Raw genomic sequence first — 22,586 nt, forward strand, 5'->3', positions numbered from 1 at the left:
GTCCCAGGAATTCAGCTAGGTAGCCATCAAGTCATTTTGAACTTAGTGGGAGATGCAAGAGAAGAGTAGTCATGTGACCACTTTCTGCACAGCAGAGATGCAGAGAAGGGAATCTGGGGTGATCTATGGGAAGATGAACTGCAGGGGGAGGGAGCCTGTATAAGCCAGCTCCTAGAAAGTGGTAGAGCAGCGGAGCACAAAACCAGAACTTGCAGAAGTCTGCTCTATGAGGGACATTCCTGCCTGAAAGTTGCCCAGGTGGCGAAGTGGGGTGGGATATTAGGTGGGACAGTGTGGTGTCGGGATCCCTGGGGTCACAGAAAGAACAGGGGTGCCTGGGGGCAGCAGAGTTCCCAGGCGTTGGAGCGGGGAAGGCAGCTGCAATCAGCGAGCCCAGGAGGGGGCCCTCAGCTCAGTGTGGCCGTGAGCCCTGAACTGAAGCACAGGCAGGCGACCGCCCTCTGAGCTGAGGCCCAGAAAGCATAGAACCTTGGTGAGGCCCATTCCTCCCCAGAGAGGAACGGCACAGGTGCAGCTGCAGGAGTCTGTGGGGTTTGGAGACCCGAGACAGAAATGCTCGGTCACAGGCTGGGTGAGCGTGGGTGCAGAGGGAGACCAAGGAGACAGGAGTGATTGACTGCTTTTCCCCGAGGGTGCACTGAGGAGTTGGGGCTCCTGGGGCTGCAGATTGGGAGGCCACCATTTTCACTCTCGTCCTCTAAAGCCACCTAGAGCAACCTGGGGCCTCTTACTTAGCCGAGCCTTCTGGCAAAGTTGGTGCAGTTCTGCCCCGGGGCAAAGACGTCTGAGAACCAGCGCGGCAGGCCCCTCCCCAGGAGATCACCAACGGCATCTGGCTAAGCCTCAGTGTACTGATCCCACAGAACTGCAGAACTCCAGCCCTAGGGGAAGATTGTATGTAAAAGCCATGGGGTTTACTCTCATGATTCTGTAGACTTTCAATTTCTTTTTTTTTTCTCTTTCCTTTACAACCAATTTCTTATTTTACTAACTCTTTTTTAAGTCTTTTTTAATTTTCATTTTTACACTTACATTCTATCCTTTCATTGTATTTGATTTTACTTTCATACGTATATTAAGTTTTCCTTTCTTTACAGTTTTGGGATCTAGTTTTCTAACAAAGAGACCAAAATACACACAGGATCCAGTGTATTGCTCTGTTCCATTCCCCTATCTATATTTTCTCTTTCTCTTTTTTTTTTCTATTTTAAAATTATTTATTTATTCATTTATTTATTTTTGATTTCTCATTTGTTTAGTGTATATTTCTCTGGGGTCTTTGTTGCCATTTTAGTATTTTGTTTTCATTCACCTGTTCTTTGGACAGAATGACAATATAGGAAAACTTAACCTCAGAAAAGACAGCAAGAGGCAGTACTGACTGCCAGGGACCTAATCAGTATGGACATAAGTAAGACATAGGAACTAGAGTTCAGAATAACAGTTATAAGATACTAGCTAGGCTTGAAAAAAGCATAGAAGAACTAGAGAATCCTTTTCTGGAGAAATGAACTAAAATCCAATTAAGTTGAAATCAAAAGGCTATTATTGAGATGCAATAATATATAATCTAGCTGTTAGGATAAATGAGGCAGAAGAGAGAATAATGATCTAGAAGACAAAATGATGGAGAATAAAGAAGCTGAGAAAAAGACAGATAAACAACTACTGGATCACAAGGGAGAATTTGAGAGATAAGTGATACCATAAAGCAAAATAATTGGGATCCCAGAAGAGTAAGAGGAGAGAGAGGCAGACTATACTGGAGAACTTCCCTAATCTGGGGAAGGAAACAGGCATCCAAGTCTAGGAGGCACAGAGAATTTCCCTCAAAAATCAGTAAAAATAGGACAGTGCACCAACACAGAATGTGAAACTTGCAAATCTCAGAGACAAAGAGAAAATCTTGAAAGCAGCTCAGGGGAAAAAGAGGCCTGTAACGTAAAAGGGTAAAAACATTAGACTGGCAGCAGCCCTGTCCACTCAGACCGGGCAGGCCAGGAAACACTGTCCTGATATATTCAGGTGCTAAATGAGAAAAATACGCACCCAAGAATACTTTATCCAGCAAGGCTCTTATTCCAGATAGAAGGAGAGATAAAAAGCTTCCAGGACAAACAAAACTACAAGACCTTGTGATCACTAAACCAGCCCTACAAGAAATATTAAAAGGGATCCTTTAGCGAACAGAAAGCCCAAAAGTAACAGACCCGAAAGGAACAGAGCAACATACAGAAAGTGACTTTACAGGTAATGTGATGGCACTAAATTCATATCATAGTTACTCTGAATATAAATGGCCTAAATGCTCCAATCAAAAGAGACAGCATGTCAGATTGGATAAAAACACCACATCCATCGATATGCTGTCTCATTTTAGACCCAAAGACACCTCCAGATTTAAAGTAGAGTGGAAAACCATTTATCATGCTAATGGACATCAAGAGAAAGCTGAGGTGCCAATGGTTCTATCAGACAAATTAGATTTTAAACCAGAGACTCAACTAAGAGATGAGGAAGGACACTATGTCATAATTGAAGGGTCTGTCCAACAAGAAGGTCTAACAATTGTAAATATTTATGCCCCTGACATGGGAGCCACCGATTATATTAGCCAGTTAATAACAAAATTAAACACGCTGATAATAATACAGCAATAGTAAGGGACTTTAACACCCCACTCACTGCAGTGGACAGATCATCTGAGCAGAACAAGGAAACAGGGGGCTTTGAATGACACACTGCACCAGATGGACTTCACAGATAAACTCAGGAGCATTCCATCCTAAATCAGCAGAATGCACATTCCTCTTGAGTGCACGTGGAACATTCTCCAGAATAGATCACATACTGGGTCACAGATCAGGTCTCACCCAGGACCAAAAGATTGGGATCGTTCCCTGAATATTTTCAGACCACGATGCTTTGAAACTGGAACTCAACTGCAAGAGGAAGTTTGGAAAGAACTCAAATACATGGAGGTTAAAGAGCATCCTACTAAAGAATGAATGGGTCAACCAGGAAATTAAAGAATAATTAAAAAAAAAACATAATGGAAACAAATGAAAATAAAACTATTCAAAACCTTTGTGATGCAGCAGAGGTGGTCCTAAGAGGCAAGGATGTAGCAGTATAAGCCTTTGTCAAGAGAAAAGAAAGATCTCAAATACATGACCTAACCTTATACTAAAGAAGCTGGAAAATGAACAGCCAATAAAGCCTAAACCCAGCAGGAGAGAGAAGTAATAAAGATGAGAGCAGAAATCAATGAAATAGAAACCAAAAGAAAAGTAGGACAGATCAATGAAACTAGGAGCTGGTTTTTTGAAAGAATTAGTAAGATGGATAAACCCCTGGCCAAACTTCCCAAACTATTGTAAGAACATATTCTGAGCAACATAGCGAACAAATTAGGTAATCTGGAAGAAATAGATGCATTCCTAGAGATGTATAAACCACCAAAACTGAAGCAGGAAGATAGAAAACCTGAACAGAGCCATAACCAGTAAGAAAATTGTAGTAATAATAAAAAAATCTACCAGCAAACAAGAGTCCAAGGTCAGATGGTTTGCCAGGGGAATTCTGCCAAACATTTAAGGAAGAATTAATACCTTTTCTTCTGAAGCTAGTTCAAAAAATAGAAATGGAAGGAAAACTTCCAAACTCTTTTCTATGAGGCCAGCATTACTTTGATCCCCTAACCAGACAAAGACCTCACCAAAAGGAAGAATTGCAGACCGATATCCCTGATGAACACGGATGCCAAAATTTTCATCAAGTTACTAACCAGGGGCAGCCCTGGTGGCTCAGTGGTTTAGCGCCGCCTTTGGCCCAGGGCGTGATCCTGGAGACCCAGGATCAAGTCCCATGTCGGGCTCCCTGCATGGAGCCTGCTTCTCCCTCTGCCTGTGTCTCTGCCTCTCTCTCTCTCTCTCTGTGTGTCTCTCATGAATAAATAAATAAATAAAATCTGAAAAAAAAAAGATACTAACCAGTAGGATCTAAGAGTACATTAAATGGATTATTCTTCACCACAACCAAGTGGGATTTATTCCTGGGCTGCAAGGGTGGTTCAACATCTGCAAATCAATCAATGTGATACACGGACATTAATAAAAGAAAGGACAAGAACTGTATGATCCTCTCAATAGAAGCAGAAAAAACACTTGACAAAATACAGCAGCCATTCTTGATTAAAACTCTTCACAGTGTAGAGCAAACATACCTCAATATGATAAAAGCCATTTATGAAAAGCCCACAGTGAATATCAGGAACAGGTCAGGAACACGGTAGGGATACTGCTGCTGTTCAGCCCAGTCCTAGAAGTCCTGGCCTCAGCAATCAGACAGACAACAACAACAACAACAAAAAAGCATCCCAGTTTGCAAAGTAGTAGTCAAACACTCACTCTTCACAGATGAAATGATCCTGTATATGTCTAAAATCCAAAAGACTCCACCCCAAAATTACTAGAACCATACAAGAATTCAGCAAAGTGACAGGATACAAAATCAATGCCCAGAAACCAGTGGCATTTCTATACACTAACAATGAGACGGAAGAAAATAATTAAGGAGTTAATCCCACTTAGAACTGCACCCAAAAGCATAAGATACCTAGGAATAAAGCTAACCAAAGAGGCAAAGGATCTGTACTCAGAAAACTATACAACACTTATGAGAGACATTAAGGAAGACACGAAGAGATGGAAAAACGTTCCATGATCACCGATTGGAAGAATAAATATTGTTAAGATGTCAGTGCTACCCAGAGCAATCTACACATTCAGTGCAAACCCTGTCAAAATACCGTTAACTCATTTCACAGAGCTGGAACAAAAAAATTTGTATGAACCAGAAAAGACCCTGAATAGCCAAAGGAATGTTGAAAAAGAAAACCAAAGCTAGGGGCATCATAATTCCAGACTTCAGGCTTTATTACAAAGCTGTGATCATCAAGACAGTGTGGCACCGGCACAAAAACAGACACAGAGATCAGTGGAACAGAACATAGAACCCAGAAATGGACTCACAACTCTATGGTCAACTCATCTTCAACAAAGCAGGAAAGACTTTTTCCAATGGAAAAAAGTCTCTTCAACAAGTGGTGTTGGGAAAATGGAACAGCCCCATGTAAAATGAAACTGGACTGTTTCCTCACTCCATACACAAAAATAGACTCAAAATGAATGAAAGACCTAAATATGAGACAGGAATCCATCAAAATCCTAGAGGAGAACACAGGCAGCAACCTCTGTGACCTCAGCTGTAGCAACCTCTTCCTAGACAGATCTCCAAAGGCAAGGGAAACAAAGGCAAAAATGAACTACTGGGACTTACGATACAAAGCTTCTGCACAGCAAAATAAACAGTCAACAAAACTAAAAGACAACCTACAGAATGGGAGGTGATATTTGCAGATGACCCATCAGATAGATAAAGGGCTAGTGTCCAGGATCTATAAAGAACTTAAAACTCAACACCCAAGAAACAAACAATTCAGCCATGAAATGAGCAGAAGACATGAACAGGCATTTCTCCAGAGAAGACCTACACATGGCCAACAAGCACGTGAGAACATGCTCCGCATCACTGGCCATCAGGGAGATACAGATCAAGACCACCATGAGATCCCACCTCACACCAGTGAGAATGGGGAAAATTAACAAGGCAGGAAACCACAAATGTTGGAGAGGATGTGGAGAAAGGGGAACCTTCTGCACTCTTGGTGGGAATGTGAACTGGGGCAGCCACTCTGGAAAACCGTGTGGAGGCTCCTCAAAGAGTTAGAAATAGACCTGCCCTATGACCCAGCAATGGCACTGCTGGGGATTTACCCCAAAGATACAGATGCAGTGAAACGCCGGGACACCACCCCGATGTTCACAGTGGCAGTGTCCACAATGGCCACACTGTGGAAGCAGCCTCGGTGTCCATCGACAGACAGATGAATGGGTAAAGGAGATGTGTTATACCATGGACTACTACTCAGCCAGCAAAAGAATGAAATCTTACCATTTGCAACGACATGGATGGAACTAAATGGTATCATGCTAATTGGAATAAGTCCCATCAGAGAAAGACAGTTAACATATGATCTCACTCATATGTGGAATTTGAGAAAGCAGGACCATAGGGGAAGGGAGAAAAAAAATAAAACATAATGAAATCAGAGAGGGAGACAAACCATAAGAAACTCTTAATCATAGGAATCAAATGTGGGTTCCTGGCCCTCCAGTGGGGTGGGGGGATGGGGTAACTGCGTGGTAGACATTAAGGAGGGGTTGTGATGTGATGAGCTCTGGGTCATATAAGACTGATGAGTCCTCCAACTCTACCTCTGAAACTAATAATACACGAATGTTAAATTAATTGAATTTAAATTCTAAAAAATGTTTAAAACAATAAACAAGCTTCAAGCTGTAACTGTGAACAAACACCATCCTCCTACATTCAAACAAAGCTCGCCAGTACCTGTTGGTTGGTCAAGATGTGAATCCATGGAGTTCCTCCACATTGCTGGCGGCACTGTACGTCGTGAAGACTGCGATCTTCCAGACCTCAGAAAGCTATTTACCAGCATGTAGAATAATCTCTCTCTTAGTTTTTTAATAATAGTAAAAACAACTATCAATCCCCAAGCAAGCCAAATAACCTTTGACAGGAGGACGGATAAATAAACACACTGTGGGTTCAATATATAATGAAATATTTCTCCGCAGTAAAAACATCAGTTGCTTGCAACATCTCGGACGGATCTTAACAAGAGTGTTGACCGGAAAGCAAATCACAGAAGAATACATATGACCTCACTCTGAAGGACACGGAAAAGGAAGGGCAAGCTGAAAAATATATTGTTTAAGGAAAAATATAGGATGTAGTAAAACTACCGGAAACAAACAAGACACTGATGTACTTAAAAATTTAGGACAGTGATTACCCGAGAAGGAAGGCCAGGGCGAGAGACGAGAAGCGAACACGGGGAGCTTAAGCATGATTGGGAATGTTCTAGTTGTTTTGAGCGCGGCGTGCCTGTCTTATTGACATGCCTTGTGTACTTTTGTATGAATTAAGTATTTTATCATAAACCAAAATGGATTAAGGGTTCTCACTGAGAAACAAGCGTTTCCGGATGCTCTTCTCACTCTTGAGTACAGCGTTTCAGGGTTTCGGGAGAATTGGGCCAGGCTGGAACGCGGCTGGCTTCGTGTGGTGCCCTCACAGATTTCCCTGCGTGGTTTGATGTCATAGATTGAGGTCCTCGCTGATGGGAAGCTTTTCTGTTTCTTAGGATGAATCTGAATTCAGAGACAAACTCACCCCGATTACCGTTTTTATGGAGTACCGGTTGGATTACAGAGCGGCTGCTGATGCGACAGGCCTGCAGCCCATTCTCAACCAGTTCACTCCCGCCAACATCAGTCGGCAGGTACTTCCTACCTCCCCCTTACCGCTGCTTTGTGTTTTAGTTTTTCAAAGTCTTACAGTTCATCGTTTTACGCGTCATCAGGGATTGCTTTCACGATGTTGGCTTTCCCGTCCAAGACGTCCGCGGGGAGGGAATCCGAATTTTCACGTCAGCGTTATTTGAAGCCACTCGGTTATATGCAGAGGAAGAGAGAGTCGTACTTCACACACATGAAACAGTGAAATAGTTGAAGGAGAACAAAGTGCCAGTGTATTTACCTAGTGTTTCAGTATTTTGATGAACAAGCTTTATATCTATGTTTTCTCTGATTTACATTTTAATTGTAGAGAACGCTGTGTGCGTCCACATACGCAGCTGCTTAATCTGTGTTATTTAACAGATTCGTGTATATCGTCATTTCATTCTAATTAAATTGACATTTAAGATCTGTATCCTGGGATCCCTGGGTGGCGCAGCGGTTTGGCACCTGCCTTGGCCCAGGGCGTGATCCTGGAGACCCGGGATCGAATCCCACATCGGGCTCCCGGTGCATGGGGCCTGCTTCTCCCTCTGCCTGTGTCTTTGCCTCTCTCTCTCTCTCTCTCTCTGTGACTATCATAAATAAAAAAATAAATAAATAATAAATAAATAAATAAATAAATAAATAAATAACTGTATCCTGTAATTTTATTCAGTGTAGCTGCATATACCTTGTGATTTGGAACAGTAAATTAAACCTTTCTTTATTTTCCCCCTTTAAATCATGTTCTCTCTTTTTGTCTGCCCCTGGCCTTGAAGCTTTCTGAATATTAACAATAGACAAACCAAGAATGGCCTCATCTTTTTTTTTCCTTTCTTCTTTCTTTTTTTAAAATAAAGATTTTATTTATTTATTTATTCACGAGAGACCCAGAGAGAGAGGCAGAGACACAGGCAGAGGGAGAAGCAGGCTCCATGCAGGGAGCCCGACATGGGACTCGATCCTGGGACCCTGGGGTCATGACCTGAGCCAAAAGGAGATGCTCAGCTGCTGAGCTCCCCAGGCATCCCTTTTTCTTTCTTCTTTAGAAAATTTTTAGATTCTTTCTCTAACATTCCGCCCAACATCTTCTGCTACTTCCCACTATTTCTCTTTTGGGTTTTCCATGCTGCCCCAGCCTCTAGATCTAAAGGGAGAAAATTCAGGTTTTTGCCTATTTCCCCTGCCCTGGGGTGGTTGACTGCAGTGCTTTTCGTCCCTTTTCCTTCATCGCCTTCCTCATGGCCTTGCATATGCCGGGCTCACGCCGTTTCCATTCCCTTTGGTCCTCCTGCACAATTTCTGCCGGGTACCCGTTGCTCCTTATTCTTTTACGCTCTGCAGCTATATTTCCATGATGTTGGCAGAGGCATCGTATGTAACAGGAAATTCTAAAAGGGAAATTTGTTTTGCCCAAGATCACACAACTTAGCCCCAGCGGGTTCAGGCTGACTCCTCACTTCTCTTCTTTTTTCTTTTGAACGCTCATTTTTTTACTTTGTTCCCCATCTATAGGGCACTTCATTCTAAAATCATGACGCCTTAATTTGAGATAGAACTAAAAGGTTCCAACTAATGCATTATAGCCTATGAATGTTTTTCTTCTTTTACATTCTTTTTTTTAAAATGAATTTATTTTTTATTGGTGTTCAATTTGTCAACATACAGAATAACACCCAGTGCTCATCCCGCCAAGTGCCCCCCTCAGTGCCCATCACCCATTCACCCCCACCCCCGCCCTCCTCCCCTTCCACCACCCCTAGTTTGTTTCCCAGAGTTAGGAGTCTCTCATGCTCTGTCTCCCTTTCCTCTATTCCCCACTTATTTTTTCTCCTTTCCCCTTTATTCCCTTTCACTATTTTTTATATTCCCCAAATGAATGAGACCATATAGTGTTTGTCCTTCTCTGACTGACTTATTTCACTCAGCATCATACCCTCCAGTTCCATCCACGTCAAAGCAAATGGTGGGTATTTGTCGTTTCTAATGGCTGAGGAATATTCCATTGTATACATAGACCACATCTTATTTATCCATTCTTGACTAGCTGCACTGGCCTGTTCAAAAGTAAGCAGCCATGGGGCTCCTGGGTGGTTCAGTTAGTTGAGCGCCCGACTCCCGATTTTGGTTCAGGTCATGATCGCAGGGTCCTGGGATGGAGCCCTGCGTTGGGCTCTGTGCCTAGTGGGGAGTCTGCTGGAGGATTCTGTCCCTCCCTTCCCCCTGCCATGAACCCACACGTGCTCACACTTTCTTTAAAATAAATTTTTTTTAAAGCAGCCATGATACTTTTTATATTCAGGGATGCAAACAAACGCTCTACTTTTTTTTTTTTCTTTTTTTTTTTTAGGCCCATATTCTGCTTGACTGCGGTGAGGACAACATCTGCAAACCCAAATTGGAGGTTTCCGTAGATAGGTAAGCCTTACTCCAAGCAGTAAACACTCCAACAGATTTAAATGGAGGAACACACTCTTCTCTGCGAAGCAATAGTATATTTTAATGTGAACTAGTTCTATTGGAGGATGATTCATGACGTCTGTAGTAGTAAAACTATCAGTGTTGGACTTTAGAAAAATAAACGCTGTTTTCACTAGTTGCCTGGGTGGACAGATCCATTTCCGTGCGAGATGAGTAGTGTTAGCATAGTAAATGTCGTATCCTCTTAAAGGCCTATTTCATTGTGAACTACAGGAATCCGATTAGTATTTTATGATATATAAATCTCCATGACCATTGTGAGAATCATGGGAGGGATTAGTTCAGCTTTTAGAGAAAAAAAAAAAGAATTAATCAGCACCTACAAGAGATACAAAATCACTTCAGTAATAGCTATGACTGGGGGTGCTCTTCAGTGGCGTGAGAGCTTTCTGTTACCGAGAGGAGCGTTGGATTTGCACCCAGCGGGCTGTTTCCAGTTTTCTGTGGAGCTGCGAAATGGTCTTAAAATATCTTGAACATGTCTCAGTGCTGTCTGCGCCTTTCTCTTGTGTCTTTGAGCAACCGTGCCCTCCCCGCGCAGCCCTCTTTCATTGTCTGGATTCGTGTTCACTCGTAGTGATCAAAAGAAGATCTACATCGGGGACGACAATCCTCTGACCCTGATCGTCAAGGCCCAGAACCAAGGGGAAGGTGCCTACGAAGCTGAGCTCATCGTGTCCATTCCCCCGCAGGCTGATTTCATCGGGGTCGTCCGCAATAGCGAAGTAAGCAGGCTGCCTCTTTAGAAATCCAGACGCACTCACGGCCTCGTTAACGTTAATGAGTCAGCCCTAATGAGTCAGCCCCCTGTTTAGCAAGGACGGCCAGGCCGGTGGGGCAGCAGGGACTGTCTTGCTTTGCATAATTCCTCTCAAGCCTAATACTCTGCATAATGCATTGAGAGGACATTTTTAGAATTGCCAGCTAAGTGCCTGAAACGAGGTCAGATAGATAAAGTGCCTGTGAAAGTGCCTGTGCCTCTCCATCAAATAATTTGTTAGGGGTAATAAGGTCATTTATCTAAATCCCCTAGGAATCTCTCAGAAATATCCTCATCTGTGGTGCTGTGCACAGTTCAGGCTTCTCTCAAACCTGCCCCCCATTTGCCCTAATAGATGGATGAAGTTATAAAACAAGAAACTGAACTATAAAGTTGCATGATATTATCTAGGAATTTTATAGTGTGTGGCCTCTTCTTTTTTTTTTTTTTTTTTTTGGTCATTTATTTATTTATTTTCCTTTCAATCTTTTGTTTGTTTTGTCTTTTTTTTTTTTTTGGCCTATCAAAGGCCTTAGCGAGACTTTCCTGCGCATTTAAGACGGAAAACCAAACCCGCCAGGTAGTATGTGACCTTGGAAACCCAATGAAGGCTGGAACTCAAGTAAGACATTTAAACTAAATGGATTTTATTTTTCTTTTAAAGAAAAAAAACATATTTTTCTATAGGTTTGTCCAGAGAGATTATTTTTATAAATACTTCAGAACATGTCTTTGTTAAGTTGGTTTTGGTTTAGAATGTGATGATTCGCAGAGTTTGTTTGGTTTTGACTAAGATGATACAGCGATGGCTTGTGCCGTTACACGGTCTTCAGCTTGCCAAAGGGGTTGGGAACATGGATTAAACTAAGGACAAGTATCCTGTGTCCTAAATGACCTCCAGAAGCCCTGCCTTCTCTTACCCTGTGAGTTCAGTGATTTCCTTTAAGAACAGTTCTCCCCTGCTGGAGTTAGGATGGTTGTGGTCAGAAGAGTTGTGATGGGCGTGGAGAGATTGGGGGGGGGGGGGTAGCCCTTCCTCTCCTGCCTTGTGTAGCCAGGTTCTCTCGCTCTTTAAACCCAATCACTTATTCCTTCCTGCTCCATTAAGTTGTTAAGTTCCTGTCACCAAATCAGTCTGCAGAATTGCTGTACTTTTCACTAAATCAAAAATTATTTACTTTGGCATTTTTTAAATAAAATTAATATGGGGTGTTATTATGGGGAGATACACTTACAGTCTGTTAATAATTGTCAAATAGGCCCCTTTATGGATTGGCCCACGTATCTTAAAGAGATGCAGTAGAAGATCGGATTTAATTCTTTGTTGGAGTGCTTTCAGTTTTATTACAAACTCAAAAAAACCCGATTTTGGAACAAATTTTTTTTTTTTTTAATTTGAACATGGAATTTAGATTTCACTGATTTGATATTGTTTTAATGAACATCACTATTTCTTCCTCCCCCTGCAGCTCCTAGCTGGGCTTCGTTTCAGTGTGCACCAGCAATCAGAGATGGATACTTCTGTGAAATTCGACTTACAAATCCAAAGGTTTGAGAACAACTTTTCTTGGCTTGTAGTAACTATTGAGGAAATACTGTTTGTTCATAAACATACAATGTAATATAATCTGAATGTTATGGAAGAGAATAGGCTAAAATTTCGGTATTTTATTATACCATTTTTTATTTTTTTATTTTTTAAATATTTTATTTATTTATTCATGAAAGACACAGGTAGAGAGAGAGGCAGAGGGAGAAGCAGGTTCCGTGCAGGGAGCCCGACGTGGGACTCGATCCCGGGTCCCCAGGACCACGCCCTGGGCTGTAGGTGGTGCCAAACCGCTGAGCCACTCGGGCTGCCCCATGATTATACCATTTTTAAAAATAAAACAATATTCATTGTTCTGTATAAATATTAACGTAGTAAGTGCTTAAAATATGGAAAATCTAGAAACATACAGAAAGTAATAATTACCCATAGTCTTGGGTGAACATTTTGTTGTTTATTATATCAATTTATTTTACAGAAAAAATTCTTTTTTTTACCTGAACACATCTCTGTATATTTAACCATTTCCTTATTGGTGGACATTTAAGTTGTCTCTAATTTTTTTTTTTTTTAAAGATTTTATTTATTTATTCATGATAGTTACAGAGAGAGAGAGAGAGAGAGAGAGGCAGCGACACAGGCAGAGGGAGAAGCAGGCTCCATGCACCGAGAGCCCGACGTGGGATTCGATCCCGGGTCTCCAGGATCGCGCCCTGGGCCAAAGGCAGGCGCCAAACCGCTGTGCCACCCAGGGATCCCTCTAATTTTTTTTTTTTAAGACTTTATTTGAGAGAGGGAGCGAGCAGATGAGCAGGAGGGGGTCAGAGAGAGAGGAAGAGAGAGACTGTCAAGCAGACAACGTGCTCAGCACAGAGCCCAACGTGGGGCTTGACCTCGTGACCCTGAGATCATGACCTGAGGTGAAATCGAGTCGGACGCTTAAGCCACCGACCCACCCAGGCGCCCCTGCCTCTAATTTTTTTTTTCAAACTGTGATGAATATCTTTGTAGAAAATATGTTTTTCATTATACTGTTTTTAGAATCAGTATTTCTATCATAAGAAAAATTTGTTAGTTTCATGCTTGTAAAAAAAAGTAAAGAGGTAAAATTTGGTCATCTTCTTGGAATGAAGTGCTAATGAAAGTTATTTCAGAAAGTTTTTCCTTTGTCGCTTTTAATTCGTTCATTTTTAGTTTCGCTGCACTTGCCTCTGTATGTCTTTGATGGTGAGCATGCTCCGTTCAGGCCTAAATATGTATTTCTCTTTTTCAGCTCCAATCTCTTTGACAAAGTAAGCCCAGTTGTGTCCTACAAAGTTGACCTCGCTGTCTTAGCTGCTGTTGAGATAAGAGGGTCAGTATGATTATGACTTGAGTGTCTCATTCTTGTGAGTTTTAAACTGCTTTAAAATACAATTACTTTTTTAAAAGCAGCTACTGGGCCCAGTCACTTGTTTTTGGGGGGTATCCCTTCGAGTTTCACGGTAGTTTTGCTAGAGCTATAGCTTCTGTGGAAAGAGGCTCCTAGCTGCATTCCAGAGCCCCCAGATCTTTACTTGGTAACCCTCTGGAAATGAACCAGACGTGGCAACGGCAGGCACAAAATAAGTGCGTTGAACTCTTACGCAAATTCATTTACCCCTTCCTGTGGCATGAGATTCAATAAAGAGTAGTTTGTGTGTAGGTGTATGTGCCTGTTCATGTATACAGGTGGCTTTTTCTTTTTCTTTTAAATTATATATATATATATATTTTTTTAATAGTTTTGATTTTATTTATTTAGGTACTTTTGAAAATGAACTGACCATATCATTTTGGTATTCATGGTAGATTTTCTTTGGTCATTGTTTAGAGTCTCCAGTCCTGATCATATCTTTCTTCCAATTCCAAACTGGGAGCACAAGGAGAACCCTGAGACTGAAGAAGATGTTGGGCCAGTTGTTCAGCACATCTATGAGGTTTGCAGTTGTTAGCATAACCGATGCATGGGGAGAACAGCTAGGCGACTTATAAGAAAACAAGTCTGATCAATGATTATGAAAACTCTGCATAGTTTCAAGATGTATCAGAGATGTCTTTGAATTTTTTCCCTATTCAAAAGTTCCTTTTTTTTTTTTTTTAAGACGAGTAGCTTCAAGTAGTTAAAGAATGCACTTTATACGAATTGTTGCCTTAAAACCACTGAGTTCTACTTGCATGAAAGCAATAGGCCATCATTGAGTATTTTCCTAGGGACATTTTGCAGCTCTGACTGAAAATGGAGCATGCCTGTAGCAGATCTTCCCAATTTTCTGTCTCTGCCATATTTCACTGAAAACTTTTCATATTTCCCTCCTGTTCACATTTTCATCCTGACACATATATGGCCCCTACACTAGAGACAGATGTTGAGTTTGAGCTCCTTTGCCTAGTAAGGATCATGTTGTAATGTCAGAGTAACTATGGAAGCTCTGCCGTTACTCACATCCTCTTGCTGGTGATTCCTAACGTTGATGTAGGAGGAGGATTATGGAATAGATTTTTGCTCAGAGTATTTACATTTTCTTTTCCCCCTTAGCTGAGAAACAACGGCCCAAGTTCATTCAGCAAGGCAATGCTAAATCTTCAGTGGCCTTACAAATATAACAATAACACTTTGTTATACATCCTTCAATATGATATTGATGGGCCAATGAACTGCACTTCGGATATGGAGATCAACCCTTTGAGAATTAAGGTGAGGTGCTCCATGGCAACTCTTTATTATGATGATATTTCTTTCTTTTCTTTCTGAATCTATGAGAGAAATGCATGAAGTTAAAACAATTAAGATACAAATCCACTCTACGAAAATATTTTACTTCCTAACCCACTACACTAAGGATTAAATCGTCTGTTTGTATGACGACTGAGGATTAATTCTTCACTCCGCAAAGTCCTACTGAAGCAGGTATTTATGGGGTGACCCGGTTTGACGTTGGTTCTGTTGCATTTTGGCTTATCCACCTACGACGTTGTGTCAGGCGTGTTTGGTTGTTGAAATTTTTGTCCTGGGTTAAAGATCTAACATTGTACTTAACCTGGCTCTTTTGACTTCCACGACTTAGAAAAATGTCATTTTGTGGAATTTTGTACTTTTGGACCTAAGTCCTCTCCATCCTAGCGCATGTATTTGGATAAGAAGCTGTTGCCCAATGTGGACTAAGGAAAGTTAAGAAAACAGAACAAAAAGTGTATAGTCCTGACTGACACTCGTCACAGCTGTGCACCGAGAGATTTCAGGCTGTTTCACTGTGTTTCATCAGATTCCTCTCTGGCTGTGCGAGGGAGAAAATTATGGCTAGGCAGACGTGACCCTTTTCCACCTATTAAGGACTCGAATCTTTATTCTCTGTGCTTACTTTCCACCATATATTAAGTGGTGAATTTGTCACAACACGTTTTCAGTCACCCTGTGTTAGTCAGAGATAGCAGTCGATGCCAAAATGTCAAGGCAGGATGTTTTCCGTCACCGTTCCCCACCCGTTTCTCGGTCCCCCAGATCTCAGATTCGCAAACCGAAAAGAATGACACCGTTGCTGGGCAAGGTGACCGGAACCATGTCATCACCAAGCGGGATCTCACCCTCCGTGAAGGAGACGTTCACACTTTGGTAAGCGCCACCTCGACAACAAGCACTTTCAACATTTAAAAATATGTGATTATAGAACTGACGCCAAAGAACATTTCAAAAATAACAACAGCTGTGCCTGGAAGAGCTACATATATTTTTACACTATTTTTCACTCCTCTTACTTTCCTTGTTCTTAGTCAAATTAACACCAGACTTTCTTCAAATGGTCTATCTTTATAGATTGCTAATAAAAATATTTATGTTCCAACTCATTTCTCTGGCTGGACTCTAACTGGCCTCATCCTAATCCTGGAGGCCTTAGTGCACTCTTGCAAGATAAACCCAGGAGGCCACTACAAAAATATATTACAAGAATAATTAGCATTATGATCAACCTTGGTTGAGGCAGCCTGTGTAATGACTATAGTTTTATCAAGCGGCTTATCATTTAAGTTTTTGAAATTTGGGACACCCGGGTGGCTCAGCAGTTGGGTGTGCGCCTTCAGCCCAGGGCGTGATCCTGGAGTCCCGGGATCGAGTCCCACATCGGGGCTCCCTGCATGGGGCCTGCTTTTCCTTCTGCCTGTGTCTCTACCTCTCTCTCTATGTCTCTTACAGATAAATAAATAAAATCTTTGAAAAAAAAAATAAGTTTTTGAAATTTAACAGATCTGCAACCCATCAGCTGGTGGAGAATCCGGCGTCGAGTTTATGCTCATTAGCAAATACCAGTTACATTCCCGTCACCAGATTCCATAGGGCTCCTTAGTTTCCATCCACCTCAACCCCCAGGGACGTCAGGCACGATTAATCACATCCTCCTCTGTGGAACACCCCTCATTCTCTTTCTTAAAGACACTATTCTCTTGGTTTTTCACCTCCGATGACTGGCTACTTCTTAATCTCCATTCGCAGACCTTTAATTCTGTAGAGTGAGCCGGGCTCACATCTCAGGTTTCTTAGCTGCTCCACGAACAGTCGTTCATCAGATCTGTGCTGTCCAATACTAGAGACACCGGACACACTCAAGTGTTCAGGAGCCACCTGGGGCTGGTGGCTGCTACCTGGGGCAGCAGAGCTAGCTCCGTACTCGTGAGTCGTATCCTTGTAGGAAGCTGTAATCAGACGCTGCTGCGCTAGAGGACATTTTCCACTCTCCGGGCTGTAAATACTCTCTCTGTGGAGATGGCTTTGATTTATACTTCCAACCTGATCCTATGCATTGAGCTCTGGACTCCATTATCCAGCTGCCTCCTGGAACTCCTCCTAAATATTTAATAGGAGTCTTAACCGTAATCCCAAGAAGGTACCCCTGAGTTTTCCCAGCCCTGCTCCTTCTGCAGTGTTCCCCAGTTTAGCAAATAACCAGTCCCATTCTCTGTCCCAAACCTGGTAACTGTGCTGGACTCCTCTTTCTCCCTTAAACCTCACGTCCTCTATATTAGCAAATTCTGTCGATTTCCACTTTCAGAACACCCTGAATCTGGCCCCTTCTCAGCAGCTGTAGCACTGCTACAGCCTCACCCAGGCCACCTTCCTCTCTCGCTTGGCTTCCATACCTGCCTTTGTGCCCACTGGTTTGTTTGGCGCATGGGAGCCACGGTAATCATTTCAAATAGAGAACGGGTCATGTTGCTCCAGGGCCTTCCCGTCTAAGTCACAGGAAACCAGAGCATGCAAAGCCTCGAAGCCCAACAGCATCTAGGCCCTTACAGCTTACTGACTGCATTTCCTCTCCTTACCCTGCTCCTCGTGTTGTGGCCGCCTTACTTTTCATTGAATGGACATTCCCAAACGTGCTTCTACATCTAGGCCTCAAAAATTGTCCGTCTGCCTGGAATGTGCTCTTTAGGTGAAATGCTGTTTGTCCGGATATCCCTGTGGCTTATGTCCCCATCTCCTGCCAGTGTCCTTAAATGGCAGATTATGACAGGACTTCCTCTAACCCACCCGTGTGAAATTGAAGTTACTTTTAGCCCTCGCCCCCCTTTTGACCCTCTTCTCTATACTCCTACAGAACCTACATTTAAAGAACAATTGAGATAAAACTTTTACATAATATAAAATTCACCATTTTAAAGCGTGCGATTGAGTGATTTTTAGTATATTCACAACATTGTGCAACCACCACTATTCTGATTCCAAAACTTTTATTTTATTTTATTTTATTTTATTTTATTTTATTTTATTTTATTTTACTTTACTTTACTTTACTTTATTTTATTTTATTTTATTTTATTTTATTTTATTTTATTTTATTTTATTTTATTTTTTATATTATCTTAAAAAGAAATACTGTACCCGTTATGCAGTCGCTGCCCATCCTTCCCTGCCTCCAGTCCCTGGCAACCACCAGTCTGCTTTCTGTCTCTAAGGATTTGTCTGTCCTGGACACTTCATGTAATGAAGTCATACAATACGTGCATGGCTTTCGTGTTTGGCTTCTTTGACTCAGTGCGGTGATTTTTCAGCGTCACCGTGTCGTAGCACGTCGTAGTACTTCAGTCATTTTTATGACTGAATAATATTCCATTCTATGGATATGTGATAATTTGTCTATTTATTGGTTGTCAGACATTTAGATCGTTTCTACTTTCTGTTTATTTTGAATAGTGCCGCTGGGACTATTATGGGGACATGTTTTCAGTTCTCTTGGGAACAAACCTAGGAGTGCAATTGCTGGGTCATATGGGAACTCTGTTTAACTTTTGAGGAACTGCCAAACTTTTCCAAAGTGGTTGCATCCTCCTACATTCTCAGCCAGCCCTGGATGAGTCTTTCAGTTCCTCCAGGTTCACCGTCACTTGCTCTCGCCTTAAAGAAAATTCTCTTTTGTTTTATGGTCATCCTTGTCAGTGTGAAGTGTTGTCTCATCATGACTTTACTTGTATTTTCAACTAATGGTGTTGAGCATCTTCTGAGTTATAGCTTCTTTTGAGAAATGTCTCTTCAAATTCTCTGCCCAGTTTTATTTTTTGTTGGTTTATTTAAATGTTATTTATTTATTTGAGAGAGAGAGAGAAAGCAGGGGGAAGTGGGAAAGGGAGAAAGAGAGGGAAAGAATCCTAAGCAGACTCCACACTGAGCGCTCGGCCCACCTGGGGGTTTGATGCCATGACCCTGAGATCATGACCTGAGCTGAAACCAAGAGTCAGTCACTCAACCAACTGGGCCACCCAAGGGCCCCATTTTTAAATTGGGTTGTTTGCCTTTGTCGTTAATTCCTAAAGAGTTCCTTATATATTCTGGATACTTCCCTTTTCAGAGCTGTTATTGCACATATTTTCTCTCATTCTGTAAGTTGTCTTTTCACTTTCTTGATAGTGTATCCCTTTGATGCAAAAAGTTGTCAAATTTGAAGAAGATCAGATTGTCAAGTCCTTTTCTTCTTTTGTTGCTTCTCCTTTTGCTGTCACGGTTAAGAAACCATTGCCGAACCTGAGATCCTGAAAATTTACACCTAAGCTTTTTGGTTTCCTAAATTTTATACTTTTGACTCTTCTATTGATCTATACATGTATCCTTGTTCCAGTACCAAATTGTTTTATTATAGCTTGGCAGTAAGTCTTTAAATTGAGAAGTGGGAGTCCTCCAATATTTTCTTCCTTTTCAAGATTATCTTAGGTGTTTGGGGTTCTTTGCAACTCCATATGAATTTTAGGATCAGCTTGATCATTTCTACAGAAAACGTAGCTGGAATTTTGGTAGCAGTTTTGTTGGATCTGTAACAATTTAGGAGTATTGTCTAAACATTAAGTCTTTCAGTTTTTTTTTTTTTTTATTTATTTATGATAGTCACACACACACAGAGAGAGAGACAGAGGCAGAGACACAGGCAGAGGGAGAAGCAGGCTCCATGCACCGGGAGCCCGATGTGGGATTCAATCCCGGGTCTCCAGGATCGCGCCCTGGGCCAAAGGCAGGCGCCAAACCGCTGCTCCACCCAGGGATCCCCAGTCTTTCAGTCTTGAACATGAGATATCTTTCTATTTATTTAGGTCTTCTTTGATTTCAAGTTCAAAAATATTTTGTACTTTTAAGTATATGCAGGTCTTGCACTTTCTTGTTTAAATTACTTCTATGTATTCTCTTGGGATGCTCTTTTAAATAGAATTGTTTTCTTAATATCATTATCAGAATCTTCATTACTGGTATAAAGTAATATATGTAACTTTATATATATATAAGTGTGTAATATATATAGCTTTAAATATAATATGTTTAACTTTAAATGTATTTAAATAATCACAAGTTATTTATATATCAATCTTGTATTCTGTACCTTTTCTGTACTTATTAGATCTACTACTATTATTGTGGATTCTTTAGTGTTTTCCGTATATAAGAGCCTGTCATCTGTGAATACAGACAGTTTTAGTTCTTCCTTTCCAACTGGGATACTTTTTATTTATCTTTTTCCTTGCTTAATTGTACTGCCTAGAACCTTCTAAACAATCTGAATTAAAGTGTGATGAGTGGGGCAGCCTGGGTGGCTCAGCAGTTTAGCTCCTGTCTTCGGCCCAGGGCGTGATCCTGGGGTCTCAGGACGAGTCCCACGTCGGGCTCCCTGCATGGAGCCTGCTTCTCCCTCTGCCTGTGTCTCTGCCTCTCTCTCTCTCTCTCTCTCTCTGTCTCCGTCTCTCATGAGTAAACAAATAAAATCTTAAAAAATAAATAGCGTGATGAGTGGGCACTGTTGTCTTGTTTCTGATCTTAGGGGAAAGCTTTTGTCCTTTCACCATTAAGTATGATGTCCGTCACAGGCTGTTCACAGATGCCCTTCCTTAGGCCAAGAAAGCTTGGCTATTCCTTGTCATTGACTGGAAGTGCCACTTACTAGATAGCACTGACATGTCTCATACGGTTTGACCAACACATACAAGGTGGTTATTATCTCCTATCTTTACCCGCCTGCCTTCAAGTTACTGATAAAAACACAGAGTGTAGCAAAGACCATCAGCATGCCCCTCGATTTCTAGGTCTGACTTGGATTGACTATTCAAGATTCATCCTGGTTCTTTTTCTTTTTCGCAGGTATATTGTGATCTGTTTTTTCTGTCCTACTATAGCATCATGCTCTGGGTTTACCTAAGAAAGTCAACTTCTAGAAGAATGTTGACTTCTAGAATCCTAGAATGTTCCAAGAGAATTGACTTCTGGCCACAAAAATAACATCTTTTAATATTATAGATCTTATCCTTATCTAACAAATCACTTTGACTTTATTTTTTTAAGTAGGCTCCGTGCCCAGCCTGGAGCCCAACATGGGGCTTGACCTCACAAGCCTGAGATCAAGAGTCAGGCGCCCTAACCGACTAAGCCACCCAGACGCCCCTAAAAGCAACCCCTTTTAACAGAAAACATTCATAGATTCCATGGTTAGCCTATTCATTATTCTTAGAAGGCAAAGGGATCTCTATCATCTCTTCAGCCTTCCCGTAAAACAACTAAAATGCCTAATTTTCCTGCGTTCAGGAGATGATAGATCTTTTCTTACAAGCAAAGAACTTGTTTCGGCAGGGTTGTGGCATTGCTGAGTGCCTGAAGATCGTCTGCCAGGTTGGACGGCTGGACCGAGGAAAGAGTGCCATCCTGTATGTGAAGTCCCTGCTGTGGACGCAGACCTTTATGAACGTAAGTAGATAGACGGATAGAGCGTTTGCCGGTCTATCCATTTTCTCCAAGACATGAAAAAAGGCCTCACATCTAGGAAATCGTTTTACTGTTATTTCCATACAGAAAGAAAACCAGAACCATTCATATTCTCTGAAGTCATCTGCTTCTTTTAATGTCATTGAATTTCCTTATAAGAACCTTCCAATTGAGGATATCTTCAACTCCACATTAGTAAGTCACCGATTTGGGGAAATGGAATAAATACACCCAGTACCATGCTGTAGATATTTTTTAAAAATTTTACTTTTAATAATGACACCTTAACTATTTTGATAATTTAGTACCTACCAGGCCTATAACCTGGTTTAATATCATTTTACTCCCTCGCCCTACAATTAGGAAAGGTAGACCTTTGCTTTAGCATCCCTATGGGAGAGATTCCAGGGGAGGGAGCGTGGGGAATTTTTCTTCACAAAGTTTAGAAAGTTGGAAATGCGCTATCATAGGTGAAGGCTAAAGATTTTAAAGATGTATAATTTAAGGATTAAAAAATGGGACCGACACATCGCAGTTGGATTTGATCATTTAAAAATCACCTCCGAGGTACCTTGACGTTCACCTGCCGTTGGGCAGCTGCATGCTGTCGGTACCAAGTGTATCACCACAAATGACCACATGTAAGAAAAGAAAACGTGAATACCGTTAAAACAAAATGTAATGGGCGTTCAGACATTTGCCGGGTAATTCAGCGACCTGCTTTTAAAACTCAGAACCTCCCCCCACCAGGTCACCACTAACGTCACCTGGGGCATCCAGCCCGCACCCATGCCCGTGCCCGTGTGGGTGATCATTTTAGCGGTGCTGGCGGGGTTGCTGTTGCTGGCTGTCCTGGTGTTTGTGATGCACAGGGTAAGTGGCGGGCTTGGGAGGCGACGGAAGGCAAAGCCGAGGAAGAGGGCGAGGGAGGACGGGAAGGGAGGAGGAACAGAAAAGAAGGGAAGGAAGGGGCAATTTTAATAGTGCGTGATGAGCATCACGTATCTGAAGGAAGAAGAGTTGTACTCGGTGCACCGACGTTCCCCCGGTGCTCGTACAGGCCCTCGGCGCTTGTAATCTGCTTCAGTAATGTTGGTTGTTCTT

The 22,586-nt window shown here is 41.8% G+C and overlaps 1 protein-coding gene across 2 annotated transcripts in view; it reads left to right on the forward strand.

Annotated features, from left to right (window-relative positions):
• The window catches only part of ITGAV (integrin subunit alpha V), an 87,674-nt gene that overhangs the window by 61,260 nt on the left and 3,828 nt on the right, over positions 1–22,586 (forward strand). For both annotated transcript variants that reach the window (XM_072752126.1, XM_072752125.1), the window contains exons 18-29: positions 7,313–7,450; positions 9,799–9,866; positions 10,507–10,654; positions 11,219–11,311; positions 12,159–12,238; positions 13,512–13,592; positions 14,091–14,196; positions 14,796–14,954; positions 15,759–15,869; positions 21,351–21,464; positions 21,570–21,677; positions 22,233–22,355. In XM_072752126.1, coding sequence (XP_072608227.1) covers positions 7,313–7,450; positions 9,799–9,866; positions 10,507–10,654; positions 11,219–11,311; positions 12,159–12,238; positions 13,512–13,592; positions 14,091–14,196; positions 14,796–14,954; positions 15,759–15,869; positions 21,351–21,464; positions 21,570–21,677; positions 22,233–22,355 — 1,329 coding nt within the window. The remainder of the gene's footprint in view (positions 1–7,312; positions 7,451–9,798; positions 9,867–10,506; positions 10,655–11,218; positions 11,312–12,158; positions 12,239–13,511; positions 13,593–14,090; positions 14,197–14,795; positions 14,955–15,758; positions 15,870–21,350; positions 21,465–21,569; positions 21,678–22,232; positions 22,356–22,586) is intronic.

Source organism: Vulpes vulpes, chromosome 3 (genome assembly GCF_048418805.1).
Source record: "Vulpes vulpes isolate BD-2025 chromosome 3, VulVul3, whole genome shotgun sequence".
Lineage (NCBI taxonomy): Eukaryota > Metazoa > Chordata > Mammalia > Carnivora > Canidae > Vulpes > Vulpes vulpes.